Source organism: Myotis nattereri (genome assembly GCF_964212035.1).
Source record: "Myotis nattereri genome assembly, chromosome: 12".
In the NCBI taxonomy this organism is placed as follows: domain Eukaryota; kingdom Metazoa; phylum Chordata; class Mammalia; order Chiroptera; family Vespertilionidae; genus Myotis; species Myotis nattereri.
Genome location: NC_138087.1, coordinates 62,415,668 through 62,431,244, shown reverse-complemented (window position 1 = coordinate 62,431,244; position 15,577 = coordinate 62,415,668). Strand labels below are relative to the sequence as shown.

Sequence of the window (15,577 nt, the reverse complement as noted above, 5' to 3'; positions counted from 1 at the left end):
TCAACAATTATTTGTTCTACAAATGAATCACTCCCAAAATTATTTTTATCTCTCAATTCTTTCTTTCACTCATTTTTGTTCCTGCTCATCCCCCACAAGTTTATCTACTGGCAACTTCAAGTTACTTAATTTCCTCAATTCATTCTAATAAAAAATTAAACAAGGACAAACCTTTGAGCAGCCAAAATAGGTCTCAGAGACCAAAATCTGCTCATTTTACGTGGGTCTCCCTGCAAGTCTCACTATAATCCATTTTCATCCTTATTTTATACTAGAGGCCCAGTGCACAAGTGGGTCCCGCACAGCCCCAATAGACAGATGGGAGCCGGGTTGGCTATGGAGAGGGGCCCCCGCAGGCAGTAGGCCCAGCCCCAAATGCGGTGTGTGTGTGTGGGGGGGGGGGGGGGGGGGAGACAGATTGGGGGCCAGTGGCCTGGGGGAGAAGCCATGAGGGGTTGGGCGACCGACCCTGTCCCTGATTGGAGTGGGGGGGCCAGTTGGGGGTGGGGCTGGCTGGGGGGAGGGGCCGCAGGTTGGCCGGAGGCCAGTGCCTCTATTGGGGTGAGGGGCGATCAGGGGTGGTGTCAGCCTGGGGAGGGAGAAGGGGGGGGGGGCGGGGAAGTTGGTTGGTTGTCGGGCAGCCCCTCCCTCGATCAGGGTGGGAAAGGCTGATCAGGGGCAGGGTGGCCGAGAGGAGGAGCTGCAGGAGGTTGGTCGCGGGCCCCACCCCCGGATTGGGCGGTTCGCTGGCAGCAGTGGGTGACCGGTCGTTCCAGTCGTTACAGCATTCTAGCCACTGGCTTTTCATATATATATACATATATATATGTATATATATATAGAATACTATCTCTAATATCCTTGGTTACCTAGTTTTCTCAGGGGTGGGGGCCCTATAAGGCTAGAGAAATAATTTGGTCTGGCCTTGCGTAGGCAGTAGGGGTGAGTTAATTAAATGTTTGACCAAATATAGCGGGCTCATTTTTAAGTTGATAATTTTGTATTGCCTCTGAATGTTGTTATAAATATCTAAATGGCCCTTGGCAGAAAAAAGGTCCCCATCCCTGATCTATACTCATATGGTCTTCACTATTTTCTTTTCTTACTGTAATTCTACATTCAAATTCTGTTTTGAAAATATTAACTAAAAAACCACTAAAGATAAAATGTTCTATTTTTAAAACATTTAAGAAATTTAAAGTCATTAAATGAAAATCTACAATTAACTTTAATTAAAATGTCCCGCCGAAACCGGTTTGGCTCATTGGATAGAGCGTCGGCCTGCGGACTGAAAGGTCCCAGGTTCGATTCCGGTCAAGGGCATGTACCTGGGTTGCGGGCACATCCCCAGTAGGAGGTGTGCGGAAGGCAGCTGATTGATGTTTCTCTCTCATCGATGTTTCTAACTCTCTATCTCTCTCCCTTCCTCTCTGTAAAAAATCAATAAAATATATTTTTAAAAAAATGTCCCATATAGCAGGTTAAATGTTTTCATTTCTTGCCCCAGACTTTAGTTTTTACATTTCTACAAGTAGGAAAAAAAAAAAAAAAGTAGAGAAACTACTTTGTAACCATGAGCTTTCTGAAAATATAAACTTCTAGAAGTTTTATAATTCATATAACTAATGCACTGCCTTGGAAATAAACTGGAAAATAGCAAATAGTTAAAAATCTATACAAATACAATATTGGCTCAAAGATTATGTACAAAGTGACCAAAGAGCTATACAAATCTTATAAAATATAAATATTTCAGTAGAGCTGTAGAAAGTCATTGAATAACTTAAATGAACTCACAGATATTAAAAAAACTCTTTTGTTTCAATAATTCTGGAAATAATTTTGAATATTATAAGTTGGTCAAATTCCTGCAGCACCAACATTTAGTACTACAAAGAACCAAAATCAAAGACATTTAATGAAAAGTTTTACCTGAAAACATTAAAAAGACAGATGCACTTTAACTTGCATCCTCTAACTTATTACTACACACTAAGCAGTAAAGGAATATTCAAGAATCTGGTTTCTATTAGTAATATCAATCCACAGGGTATTGTCAATTACCTCTGAGGACACTGAAGTTTCTCACCTATAACTGATATCTTCTACACCTTTCAAAGTTTAATCACAGCATACTTCTACACATATCTTGAAAAAAAATCATTTTGTAAAACAATTCCACAAAGGTTGGGAACTATGCCTTTTAAATAATGTTTCTTAAATGACTAAAGATGTAGAAAACTTTAGATTACATGAGACAGATAAACATACACTACTCAAACCTCACTCAAAGGTAGCTGCTGATTAAAAATCAATTCCATTTAGTGACCACCAACTTAAATACTATTTAATCTTCACATCTCTGCAAAGCAGGTACATAACTAGTACAAAGTCACAATGAAACCCATATCTACTTAATGGCCCCTGGTCTCCAAGAACAGAACTAACTACTTTTTAAAATATAGGTGGACAGAAAGTTGCTGGTTTAAATTTAGCATTATGACAACCTCAACGGGTGTAGTGAATGAAAATTCCAAAACATAAGCAGTAAATGTAAGATTATGGCATTATTAGATTCTTGGTGTAAAGTTGTTCTGCTTTCAACAGTGGCTCCTTTTGCAGTCACAGATACAAGCTCGCACGGTAATTTACCATGTGGACTTCTGAAGTGTTCAAAGGTTTAATTAACTGCAGAAGGGACTCCAAGTTTTTATTTTTTCTCTCCCACAAAGTGCTATTATTGGGGGTGAGGGGGGGATGCAGGGTTCTGCAATTCCGAGGACCCGTTAATTTGGACGTGAGCTTGAGCCTGGGTTTGAAGGGCTCTAAAGCAAAAATCTTCACCAGAGGCCTCAGAGTGCACCTATGGGTGCGGATTCGGTGGTGGGAGAACTGCAGTCAAAGGGTTCAAGATATATAGGCACATAAAAAAGTTACCAATTCTGAGGGGGACGAGGACACAGAATTCACTTTCTCCACCCCTCACCTTCACCCTGAGGCAGACGGAACCTGACACCCCTTTTTTAAAAAGCTCATTATCTCCGGTGACCATCTCCCAAGAGCTGCCTAACCAGGTCCACGCAGTGGCAGTGGCGACGCCTACATCTGCCTCCCCCCCAACCCCCAGCACCCACACCGGGGGGGCCCGGCGACACCGCCACGGAAGCCGTGGCCCCACCCACCCACCCACCCAATCTCCACTAAGGACTCCTAGGCCAAGGCCTCCTGCACCCCGCGCGCGCGTGCTCCACGCCATTGGCCACCAGGCCCTCGGCGCCCGGCCACGGCTTCCTCTTACTCCTGCCACAAAGCCCGAGGCCGACTCCGAGGGGTCGGGGCGGCCGCACGCCACCAGGGCCGGGACGCTGGGACCCCGGGCCCAGCCAGCGCCTGGAGCCCTCGGGCCTCATCCAGCGCCTGGGGCCCGGGGCCCGGGGCCCGGGGCCCACGCACACCGAGCTTTCCCGGTGCACCGGGAGTTGTCCCCGCTCGGGCGCGCCGCCGAGCCCGGCTCGGAGCTGAGGCGGGGACCCCACGCCCTGCCGCGCCGCCCCCCGCCCAGGCCCGGCGCACCCCTCGTGCTCCCCGCGGCCCCAGCGCGCCCGCCCCGGCCCCGCGCTCCCCTCCGCTCGCACCGTCTCCTCGGGGTCGATGTCGATCTTAAAGGTCTGCTGCTGGAGAGTCTTCAGGGTGACCTGCATGGTGCCGCCGCGCAGCTCCGCTGCCGGGCCTGCTCCAGGTGCTGGCCGCTGGGCGGGGACTGTGGCCTGGCGTGGCCCTGGGGTCGCCCGCGCTCCTCGTGCGCTCGGAAGGAAGACGGTGGGGGTGGGGATTTGTCACATTCGCCCAGCGGGGCGGCCTCTCCCCCCGCCGTGGCCTCGGGCCGCGCGGCTGCCTCCGCGACTGCGGCCTTTCCCGCGAGATCGGGCCGCCTAGCGTACTCAGCACCAGCCCCTGAGTGTGCAGGAATCTCGAGAAGCGCTTCGAGACAAGCAGAGAATCCGCTAGCTCACCACAGGCTGGTGGCCGCCATCATCGTGACTCGCCGAGTGGTGCCCCCTCCCCCACCCGAAAAACCTGGGGGATGGGGCCGGGCTAGCGCAGCGCGCAGGCGTAGGTTGCGGCGAAGCTGTGCGCAGGCGCAGCTAAGAACTCCGCCCCGGAATTGGGGCGGGGCGAATGCGGCTGCGGGACGCCCGCGGCGTACGCATGCGCAGTGCCTGTGTGTCGTGGGCTTTAGGGCTGCCTCGTAGCGTCTGCAACCTGGGCGTTCTCCTGCTCGCCGCCGCTCCGCCTACGTCCAGGCTCCGCCCGGCGGCTCGAATTGCGCAACCCGTCGGCGTAACCGGGAGCGCAACGTGGAGACCCGACTCGGTGGATTCCAATCTCTGCAGCTGGGGAACTAGAGGGCGGTAGGTCGGGGCCGGGCTTAAGTGAAAGGATCGTGGTTACCACGGAAATGAGCCCGGCGCTTGCTGTGTGGCTGAGCCCTTGTGGGGGTGACTGGTGCTTTAATCTTGAGAGCACAGACCAGCGCCAGACAGCCTGTGTGGACCCTAAAGAAAAGGGCCGGTAACGGGAGGTCAAGCTCTTTCACTCCTTTGGGCAGAACTGTCCAGTGGTTCCTCATCTCACCCAGAGTAAAAAAGTTGTTAAAACTCGGCCCTGAGCTCCTGCCTCTCACCACGTCTCTCTCCCGCTAGCTCTGGATGGTGGTGATGGTGGATGTTCAGCACCTGCTTCCGGCTGCCTTTGCACCCGCTGTTCCCGCCCCGAGCCCTCTCTCCCCAGACACCTGGGTGGCTCGCTCTCTCGCCTCCTTTGAATCTCTGCTCACGTGTCACCTTCTCGGTGAGATCTACCTTAGCTACCCGACCTAAAGCCGCAACTTGCCTAGCTCCATGAACCTGCTCAGTTTTTTTCCCCCTGTAGCATGTATCATCGTATGTTTTTCACCTCCCTTTTTTTTTATTGATTAAGGTATTATATATGTATCCATATCCCCCCTTTGCCCCCCTCACCTCCCTTTTCTAAACCCCAGACTGAAACCGCAGGAAGACAAGGATCTTGTTTTGTTAAAGGATATAGAAACGCGCCTGGCACATAGACACACAAATGTTGGTGGAATGGGTGAATGGGCTTCCGGTTCCTCATCAGTGGGATAGGAGAACCTCTGTTGTATCTCCTATTATACTCACTACTCAGTTATTACTCTAAATACTTCCAGTCACCAAATGTGTGGGATTTCCCTCCCTACACTGAGCATTCTTCCATTATCTACAGACATCAACCAGATGCCCTACAGTTCAACTAAATTCTGACACTCTCTACCTTTGAGATAGCATCCGATCCCACAAGCTGAGGGCTCAGTCCCACAAGACTGCCCTCACTTCAGATGCCAGTTGCAAATGCCAGCTTGTTACCAGTACTTCAGCTGACTGGCTATAAACTAGAGTTCCTACAACTTCTTGAGTTTGATCATTTGCTAGAACTTGGGGAAACACATTTACCAGTTTATCCTCCTATATAATAAAAGGCTAATATGCAAATTGTCCCCTTGGCCAGGAATTCGACTGGGAGGCCGACCAGGGGGCAGGGCCCGCCTGCCACCCTCACCCCCTCCCCCCAATTGGCCCCACCCCCGATTGGCCCCTCCACCCCATAGGGAGCAGGCCAGCTGGACACCCCCCACCACCACCTGTGCATGAATTCATGCACCGGGCCTCTATAATCTAATCTAATATAATAAAGGATATGATACAAGATACAGCTGAACAGCCAGATGAAATACATAGGGCAAGGTTTGGAAGTGTCCTGAGTGCAGGAACTTCTGTCCTCATGGAGTGTATGGGAATGATGTTCTCATAGTTTGCTGGTGAGTTTACAATTTTTTACAACCTTTTCAAAAGTCATTTAGCCACACAGGTGGTTCTTAATATCTAGAATTTAAACTGTCATACATACCACTTAGATAACCCTAAAAGTATTTTTCTCTACTTAGCTATTATGATTTGAAAAGTTGGTTTTATGGTGCAGTCAACCAGCCAGTGGGGCAAAGGCCTGACATTCACAAGTTCTATGTTTAAACAGTATCCTTTACACAACCCAACATTCCCTTTTCTCATTTGACCTGATTTTCTCATTAGTTTTGCAAGAGTAGAAAAATAGTTAGCAATATAAATTGTGAAATATATCTTTTGCTAAAGTTCAATGTGTTCAAATAGTTTTGTGATTATTTTTCTTGTTCTGTTTTTCCCCCAATTCATTCTTTTTCTCATTCAGCAGGTTTTTCATTTCTAGCTAAAGCTGATTTTAATGCATTTATTTCAAGCATACCAGGCTTGCCTTTTGTACTAAAAATCATAGCTGACTTTTTGTTGATAGCATGTTTATTTGTTAATTGGTGTATTATAATTTATTCTCCATATTTATTGGGAAGCGATTATATTCCAGGTCCTACCTGTGTCGATGAATCTCTGAATCTTTGCCCTCAAGAGGTTACTAGGATGCAGAGAAATTGCAACCCTTGTGCAGTGCTGGTAGGAATGTAAACGGTGCAGCCATCATGACTGTTCTTCAAAAAATATTAAGCATGAAAATACCATTTGATCCAGGAATTCCACTATGGTTTTATATCCAAAAGGATTCAAAGCAGATTCAAACAGATATTTGCACACCCATGTTCATATTAGCATAACTCACCTTAGTCAAAAGGTAGAAACAACCCAAATATCTATTGAATGGAAAGAGAGGGCTCCTTTTTCGTGGACCCATGCTTATTATTTGTGGTTTTGCAATACATGCTTGCCTCTATTTTGCAGAGCTTTTATATATTAACTAAGAAGAGCCCCAGGACCCAAAGTGTTTAAAATAGAAAGTTTGAAGATAGCCAAATGTGTGCTAATTGGTTCACAGACTGGACCACAAAGTTTGGATCCCAGTTTAGACTTCAAAAGGAATCGGTAACATCTTTTCAAATTGTAGATTTCAACATAGTCTTACCTACTTTCGCGTTTCAGCCCCACAATTGCAGTCCTTGTCAGAGCCTAAAGGAATGTGATATCATTTGAGAAATAGTACATCCTTCTTATCATTTATTGTAATTCCCTTGGTCCCATAACACTTTTTCTGGTCCTTACATTTTTACATGCTTTGATTCTTCCAGGATATTAACATTACTGCTACTATTTATGGTTCTATGTCACTACCATAGAGTTGTCATTTACCTCCATCTTTTTGAATGTTCATCCTATACCCTCGCTTAAAGTGCTGTATGCCATCGTGCTAACTTCTTTAAGTATCTCCTCACCTCTTTTCTTTTCATTGGAATTGCCCATAGTCATGTTTCTGAGCACTTTCTGGTACTGTCTCCTTTTGGAAACCTCTGGAATTATGCCTATATTTTCTTAAAATATTTTGAAATCTAGCTTCCTAAAGTCCTCTGTATACATTTTATCCTTCTCAACCTTGCCCTCCCTTGAAAGATGCTCATCCCTTTCACTCCAACAAATTACTTTTTCCCATTGGTTGGAATCAGAGTACAGTTATTTTTATACCTTCCTCTACCTTATAGGACATGAAATGGTTAGGAAGGCAAGTAAAAGAATCTGCTTTTATCTGAATGAAGTACCCAGAATGGTATCTCCATTGTGTGTGTTCTGCCAATTGTGTGGCTTTCCTCCAAGTGGCTCAGCTCTGCTTCCCTAACAACATTACTTCTGCTCCTCTCTCCTTTCATCTTCATCCAAGTGTTCAGGAATTCCTCTGACTCTATTGTTATCACAGCCTACAGTGCTGCTCCATCTCCTCCCAACAGGTCTTTTGCGCACAGCACACCCTTCTATCAGTATGTTCCCATGGATCCATTCCATCACGCCAACCCGCAGTGGTATCTCTGAGGTCTTGTTTGTCACCCTGTGCTGTAATCCCAAGGTTACTCTGTTGCTCATGTTCTGAGCATGATATCTGGATATCTGCTGTGTATGTTTGTTTCCTGATGTCCTTTCCAATTGTTTTCTCATTAAATTACCCAGCATCTCCCTCCTGTTGAAATTCTTCCCAGCCTTCTTGAATGTCCTCCATGGAAACCCATTTCAATTTTGTCTAGGTGTTTTTTTCTCCTTCCCATCTGTTTTCCATTTACAGCCCTTTTGGCCAGAGGAGTTGGTCTCTGACTAAACATTCTTTTCAGTCTTTGAAAAATGCTCTTCATTCTTAGTCAGATATCTGTCATTCCTACATTTGAAGCTATGGCCCTGAAATAAAAAATTACACCAATGTGTATCTAATAGTTCATATTTCATTTCATATTTTATTCTCAACATTTGTGCGTTTTAAATAAATAAGTCCTTTATTTCTTTAGTTTTCGAAGTCTTTTATACCCCAGATTTCACAGTATCTCAGGATACTTCCATACTCCGTTTTCTGTTTTGGTCAGTTTTCACTTCCCTGTAACTTGGCAGTTGATAGCTTTGACCTTCCACAGAGGTCTCTGCCATAGGCTAGATTCATACTCCATGAAAATAACACCCCTTCTTGCATGCATTGATTGTGTCAGTTCTCAGACATTACCATATCCCTCACAAGGGGAGTCCGCATGTCCCAGCATGTAACTTTTCCTCCGTAGCCTTCCCATTTCATGTGCCTTCCTCCTCTGTGGGAAAAGAGTAGTATGGGTGTAGTATAATAGGAAGGAGGCTTGCTCTGCTACTTCTTACTAGGTAGGTAGAGAGAACAATAACTAAGTGACTTGCCAAACCTCAGCTTCTTTATCCTTTATGTGGGGATGTCATACTGACTCTACAGGGTTATGATGATGATTTAATAAGATACTATATATGAAACCACTTTGTATGCTGAAAGTAACACAGACTTAGACTTTATTATTATGTTTTCAATCCTGACCCAAGGATGTGCTTTTACTGATATTTTAGAGAGAGAAAGAGAGAGAGAGAGAGAGAGAGAGAGAGAGAGAGAGAGAGAAACATCAATGTGAGAGAAACATCGATCAGTTGTCTCCCGTATACGCCCGGACCTAGGTATGTGCCGTGACCAGGAACTGAACCCGCAACCTTTTGGTGTACGGATGATGCTCCAACCAACTGAGCCACCCAGCCAGGGCCAAACTTAGATTTTTAAAGTAATCATTGGATTATTTTTCTTTCAACCAGCAGAGCACATGCAGCTTCATGAGAAGTTGCTTCTACTCCATATTAACTCATTTACTGAGTGCCTTCTAGAAGCCAGATCCTCTTTAAGGAGAAACACAGGCATGTGCAGGAAACTTGGTGGTGGACTTCTCAGCGGGGAGGAAAGTAAATTTGGGAGCATGTCCTTCCCCAGAGGATTAAAGTGGACACTGTGGTAGCCTGTGCACTACCCACACACATCTATGCTTTACGTGTTCTTTGGATTTTAATACGCCAGGCACAAGTGTCTCTGGGCATCCCAGAGGTCATCCCAGCCATGTGCAAGAATCTGCTTATTTTTTAAAACTGTGGGCAGTTCTGACTTGTATCTCCTACAGGATCCACCATAAGCTAACTTCATCTGGGAACATGCCACAGTACACCCTTCTCTACCCTAACCAGATGGCATGGCATGGTTCTCTCTTTAGTTTATAGGGCAGTAATAACAACTAACCATTTGTAATAGCAACTATAAATGTCATTGGATATTGAAACCCTATTATGTGTCACATACTCCACTAAGCTCCTTCTATACATCAGTGTTTTTCAGTCATTTAAAAAAATTACTGCTCCCCTGAGGAACCTTTTTAGATATTTTTTCCTTAATATTCCCTCCATGAAATTGTAATACCACACACATACTGTGTATTTGTTTAGGTACTATATGTATGTAGGTACTACCTGTGCTTTATATGTAAAAAGAGTGATATTTTTTCACGCTCTCTCCCAAGAACCAATTTTCACACCTTTGGGGGCAATATTACCCCATTGAGAATTCATTACATATGATATATAAATATATTACTGTAGATATTAATCATATATAAGTATATTAAATATATAATATATAAACAATATATTAATTATATATTTTTTCTTTCATTCCCTCCTCAATCATTCCCCAAGTAATCTCTAAACTGTTTGCTCATTTCCTGAATGTATTACACAACTGTTGACACCAGCAAAAGAAACCTTGATCCAGAGGTAACAGCAAACATTCCATTTGAGGAAAGGCTGCATTTTGCACATAGAGCCCAGCCCCCAGCTCAAACCTAGACAGACCCCAGCTTGATGAAGTCCTGTAGCCTCTCGATGCACACTAGTTCCTTTGTGACCTCTTCCCCCAGGACCTTGGTGCTGAACATTCCTTGTGAGAAATCTGAGGCGCATACTACTGAGGAGCCACAATTTTCCTTCTGCCTGCTGCCAAGTTTCTTGAGAGCCCAACTGTTGGGGTAAGATTTTGTAGAATTTTATATATATACCTACACACACACACACACACACACACACACACACACTGCAATCTCTGAGGTCACAAATACTGTCTTTATTTTCTGATGTGTCAAAGGGCTAGAAAATGTGGAAATGTGGGAAGGTCATGGCAGGACTGGAAAGAGGAGAGAGAGGAGAGAAGGGAAGACTGGGGGGGGTGGGGTGGGAGGAAAGAGAAAGAAAGGGGGAGGAGATGAAGTGTAACAAAGAGCAAGGGCCTTGGAATCAGACACCTGGCTTGGTCACTTTGTGGCCTTGGGGAAGTTACTAAAACACTCTGGGTCAATAATGCGTGTTTTTCAAGTTCTATGTTTGTATAATGTCCGAGAGATGTTAGAGAAGCACATGAGAGAAGCTGAATTGTGTAAGCATTATTATTATCACACATATTGGTAATAAGAGGAATTCTAAGCAAATAAATTTGCCATTAAAGTTTTCTTAACTTAGAAAAGGCTTGTGCATACCAATACATAGAGGCACAGCCACAAGGCATTCTGGGACCTCAAGAACAAAGGCTGATGACAGAGGATCCTTTTGGAATTTCTAAGGGGCCCAATAAATAGCACCCCTTTTCTCCATTTGAACTAACTGAGAAATCAGACAAAGGAGTCAGCAGACGGAAGCCAATATATGGCCCTTATATTAATAATGCTACTTCATAGAGTGTAGCTTCTATCTTGGAGCAAGTGGAGTTCTTAACATGAACTCCAAAATTTGACCAACTTACTTAGTAACCTCAGGCAACACCAGAACAGGGCAGTCTTCCCATGTGGGGAAAGATGCTCCCGGTGGGTAGCTCCTAAGAAAAGGAACAGAGGCAGGAGTTAGGCCAGTGGTTCTCAACCTTCCTAATGCTGCGACCCTTTAATACAGTTCCTCATGTTGTGACCCAACCATAAAATTAGTTTCGTTGCTACTTCATGACTGTAATTTTGCTACTATTATGAATCGTAATGTAAATATCTGATATGCGGGATGGTCTTAGGCGACCCCTGTGAAAGGGTTGTTTGACCGCCAAAGGGGTCGCAACTCACAGGTTGAGAACTGCTGAATTAGGCCATGCATGACTTCTTTCTCCTAAACTCACCAACCAGATAAGTCAGTTCACCTGCCTGGGGGAGGAATGTGCAAGGGAGCAGAAAAAGCCAGGTGTGTTATGCTAATGGGTGTCCTTCCACCTGGATAAGATAAATCAAGAGAGGGTTGGGTATGAGCTTCCAACCTCCAACTGTCCCAAAGTCAATAATGGGAGGTGGCCAAAATCAGGAGAGTTTAATGAGACCACAGAACTGGGGATGGAGTGGAAAGGAGGGAAACTGTAGCCCAGCCGCCGTGGCTCAGTGGTTGAGTATCGACCTATGAACCAGGAGGTCAGGGTTCACGCCACATGCCTGTATTACAGGCTCGATTGCCAGGGTAGGGCCTGCAAGAGGCAGCCAATCAATGATTCTCGTCATTGATATTTCTATCTCTCCCTCTCCCTTCCACTCTGAAATCAATAAAAGTATATTTTAAAAAAGAAGAAAGAAAGGATACTGTAGTGTGCTGCAAGATGTTTAACAATTAGCTCTCTGGAAAAAAATGGTATCAATTTATACATTTTACTGATGATAAAGGATGTGTAGCACACAATATGTAAAGGATAATAAAATATACGATACTTTTTCTTTTAAATTTCATATAGCCAACTGATTCTGACAGTGCTTTCACTGAGTTTTGCTGAATTCATATCTATAGCCAGCGTATGGGTTGCAATTCAACCATGATTGAAAAGTGGAGTAATTTCCACCATCCAGATAACAATAGATGAAAATAACTCACGGGCATAGACAATAGTAAAATGTAGCAAGATTATTAAGAAGTGATGAGTTTGTGTACTTAAGATCTTTTAATATAAATCAATTGTAAGTTTATGTCATTTAACTTTGAATAATGGCTGTGTTTAACAGTCCAACCTGTAAAAAGCCTGAAAATATATCAGTTGGCACACCGCTGAGGGATATTCCACAGTCCTAGTTATGTTTTTCACAGGAGTGGCAAATAACAGTTCAATCCCCACCTACAGAGATATTTTGGTGACACTTGTGAAGTGAGGGGTGGGCAGGCTACAAGGATCTCCAGGCAGGAAGAACAGCATCCACCAGGGGTCAGTGTGGTCCCAGATGTAGGGAGCCAGGCTTGTGGTTACTAGATGATTATAGATAAGGGCCACATCTGGAGGCAGAAGGCTGAGACTCAGGGCTTCTTTCTGGGTGTTGACCAATCCGGAAACCAAAATAGAAGTCCTGAGGACTATTGGAGAAGTGATTAGGGGAGAAGCCTCCTGCTCCCCATACCCATCTGGCTATGGAAAGGGCGGCAGGATCCATTCTGGACACCTCTTCTGGTGGGGCGAGAACTCATTCTAGACAAAGGATGAACTTGGGCTCAGGAGCAAGGGTGGGACAGAAGTTTACTGGAAATGGGGCTCAGGCCTGTAGTTGAAAGGGCCTACAAAGGGAGACCAACACTAGAAGCAAAGCAGGATTTTTTAGTCAGTTAAATAATTTGGAGCTTGGAGGACATAAGCAGAATTACAAAAATCCAATTTCCAAACTTTTCTCTTTCCTGCACGTAGGAATTATGGATGAGTTTTTAAACAGGAGCAGATTATATAGCACAACACACCCATCATCAACAGAGATTCTGATATTTTAAGTACTTTATCCTAATTTCATTTTTTATTTTTTAAAAAAATATATTTTATTGATTTTTTTACAGAGAGGAAGGGAGAATGATAGAGAGTTAGAAACATCGATGAGAGAGAAACATCGATCAGCTGCCTCCTGCACACCCCCAACTGGGGATGTGACCGCAACCAATGTACATGCCCTTGACCACCGGAATCGAACAGGGGACCCTTCAGTCCCCAGGCTGACGCTCTATCCACTGAGCCAAACTGGTTAGGGCTCCTAATTTCATTTTATATGCTTACAGTCATTTTCTGGCAGGCCCACTTAAGGCTAAAATTCCTCTTAAAGAGTTTAATAATATAATGTCTTGGTGACTTACTTTTCCCCTAAGGTAAATCCATCTGCCCTAACAAAGTAAAAGCATAGGTGGGTGTAGGATAGTTGACAGTTAACAGATATAAATAAATAAATAAATAAATAATAAAAAAAAACAAAACAATTCACAGATAACAATAACAATGAGGTTCTCTGCCCTGTGTTCTCTGCCAGGGCGCCATTTGTTGTGCCCTGAGGGGTCCAGAAAAAGGGGAGTTACAAGTTACCCTGACCTTCCACAGGTATGTTATCTTTGATGAGAAAAGACAATAGGCTCAGGAAAGATCAAAGTTAGTCAGGTTAGCATGTGGTCCCTTTTGGTCCACGTGTTTATGTTAAAAAAAAACCCGTATGTTTCATACAGAAGAATAAGAAAAAAGATATCTAAAATAAACTAATGAATAGGATCACCATATACATACTGTTTTATAACTTCAAAAGATTTTTACAGTCCATAATTTTAAACATATGCAGAAGTAGAGTAAAATATAATGAATCCTCAGACTTTGTTAATCTTTTTTCATCTATAGTCTTACAATTCTGACAGCATTGTGTTTCGTCTCTCAATATAGAAAAAATAATACATTTAAAAATAATTTTAAAAATTTCTGGTATCATTCATTGTTTAAATTTCCTCAGATTTCTTTTGGGTGTGGGTGTGTGTGGCTCAGACAGTACAATACACTGCAATTAGTTAATATGTCTCTTAACTTTCAAGCTATAGGTTTTTCTGCCATTTTTTTATTTTTTTACAATTTATTAAAGATAACTTTGTTTTACTTAATATATCACAAACATTGCTTCATCATTTTTCAAGGCTTCATAATATTCCATTGAGTGGATGTTCCTCAGTTCATTTGCACAATTCTCTATTGTTGATTCTCTATAATTGTTTCCAGTATTTTCCTGATATTCAACCTATTGCAATAAGTATCCACATACATATATCTCTGGAGATTTGCTTGTTATTTATTTAAGAAAAATTGATAGTTGCAGAGTTGCTGGTTGAAAGACTCCTCTATCTCTTTCCACCAATGCTTTTCCAATGGTATTTCTAAAGTAAAGGTAGGAACTTGCTTTTGAATGTGACTTAAATTTAAGTTCCCCCAAAACTGAGGATTCCTGTAAAAATATTGAAATCATTTCTTACTATACCAGGAAGGTTCAGGATTTAGTAAACAGTTTATCTCATCACAGAGGATTAGAGAGAGGTGTATGGCAAGATGTGGCAGCTGTTTACAGTTAAGGAGCAGGTTAAACTGGAAGGTGTTATATGTCCTCAGCTAGAGGCTATGGGGGATGGGGAGTCCTTCAGCCCGGCCTGTGCCCTCTCGGGCCTAAGCTGGCAGTCGGACATCCCCTGAGGGGTCCTTAGTGCTGCTGAGGAGATGGGAGAGGCTCCTGCTGTGAGCTCTGTTTCTGGCTGAGCAGCGCTCCCCTGTGGGAGCGCATTGACCACCAGGGGGCAGCTCCTGCATTGACGCATCATAGCATCTGGACGTTTTGCAGTTCAGTATATTTGTGTATTAGGGTTTTATTATATAGGATAATTCACCCCTGGCTGGATGAGTCACTTTAGTTTGAACTGAAAATGCCACCTTCTTTTATATGATTGATGAAAAACCCTCAACATGTAGATAGAATGCCTTGGAAAATGTGTTCATTCCTTCTTTGATGGCTGTGCTCAGACTATAAAGTTACAAGGAAGTCTAATCTCCATGAGAGAATGTGAGTAATTGTTATCACCACAGGGTAGGATTCCATGACTTCCTTTGAAAGCTCTCAAGAATTCAGTGTGGGAATGAATGAATGGGAAGGAGAAGAGAGTAAAGACAAAACAAGATCAGCCATGAATTGATAAGTATTGAAGCTAGGTGGTGGGTACATGGTAATTCATTTTATTATTCTTTCTAATTTTGGATATGTGTGAAAATTCATGTCTGTAATAAAAATTTAGAATGTCTTTTAGAGCAATATGATTAATTCATGGCCATGTGGCCCCGAGGTAGCTCTTTGGGGCTCCAACTCCAGCCCTTGATGCAAGCATGAATGAATAAAGATTTCACA

General features: G+C 43.7%; 2 protein-coding genes across 5 annotated transcripts in view; one reads left to right on the top strand and one right to left on the bottom strand.

The window, feature by feature from the left end:
* The window catches only part of RAD23B (RAD23 homolog B, nucleotide excision repair protein), a 44,795-nt gene extending 40,729 nt beyond the window's left edge, over nt 1-4,066 (bottom strand). Inside the window, exon 1 of the mRNA XM_081104062.1 lies at nt 3,636-4,066. Coding sequence (XP_080960188.1) covers nt 3,636-3,701 — 66 coding nt within the window. The 5' untranslated portion in view covers nt 3,702-4,066. The remainder of the gene's footprint in view (nt 1-3,635) is intronic.
* A 281-nt stretch (nt 4,067-4,347) lies between these two features.
* Nucleotides 4,348-15,577, top strand: part of LOC308527546 (U3 small nucleolar RNA-associated protein 14 homolog A-like) — a 68,629-nt gene continuing 57,399 nt past the window's right edge. Inside the window, exons 1-3 of one of the 4 annotated variants that reach the window (XM_081102884.1) lie at nt 4,349-4,412; nt 10,316-10,423; nt 13,685-13,752. The gene's annotated coding sequence lies outside the window, so the exon portion shown is untranslated. Of the gene's footprint in view, nt 4,413-10,095; nt 10,424-13,684; nt 13,753-15,577 lie in introns of those variants that run through there. The other 3 variants (XM_081102886.1, XM_081102883.1, XM_081102885.1) reach the window with 3 other exon arrangements.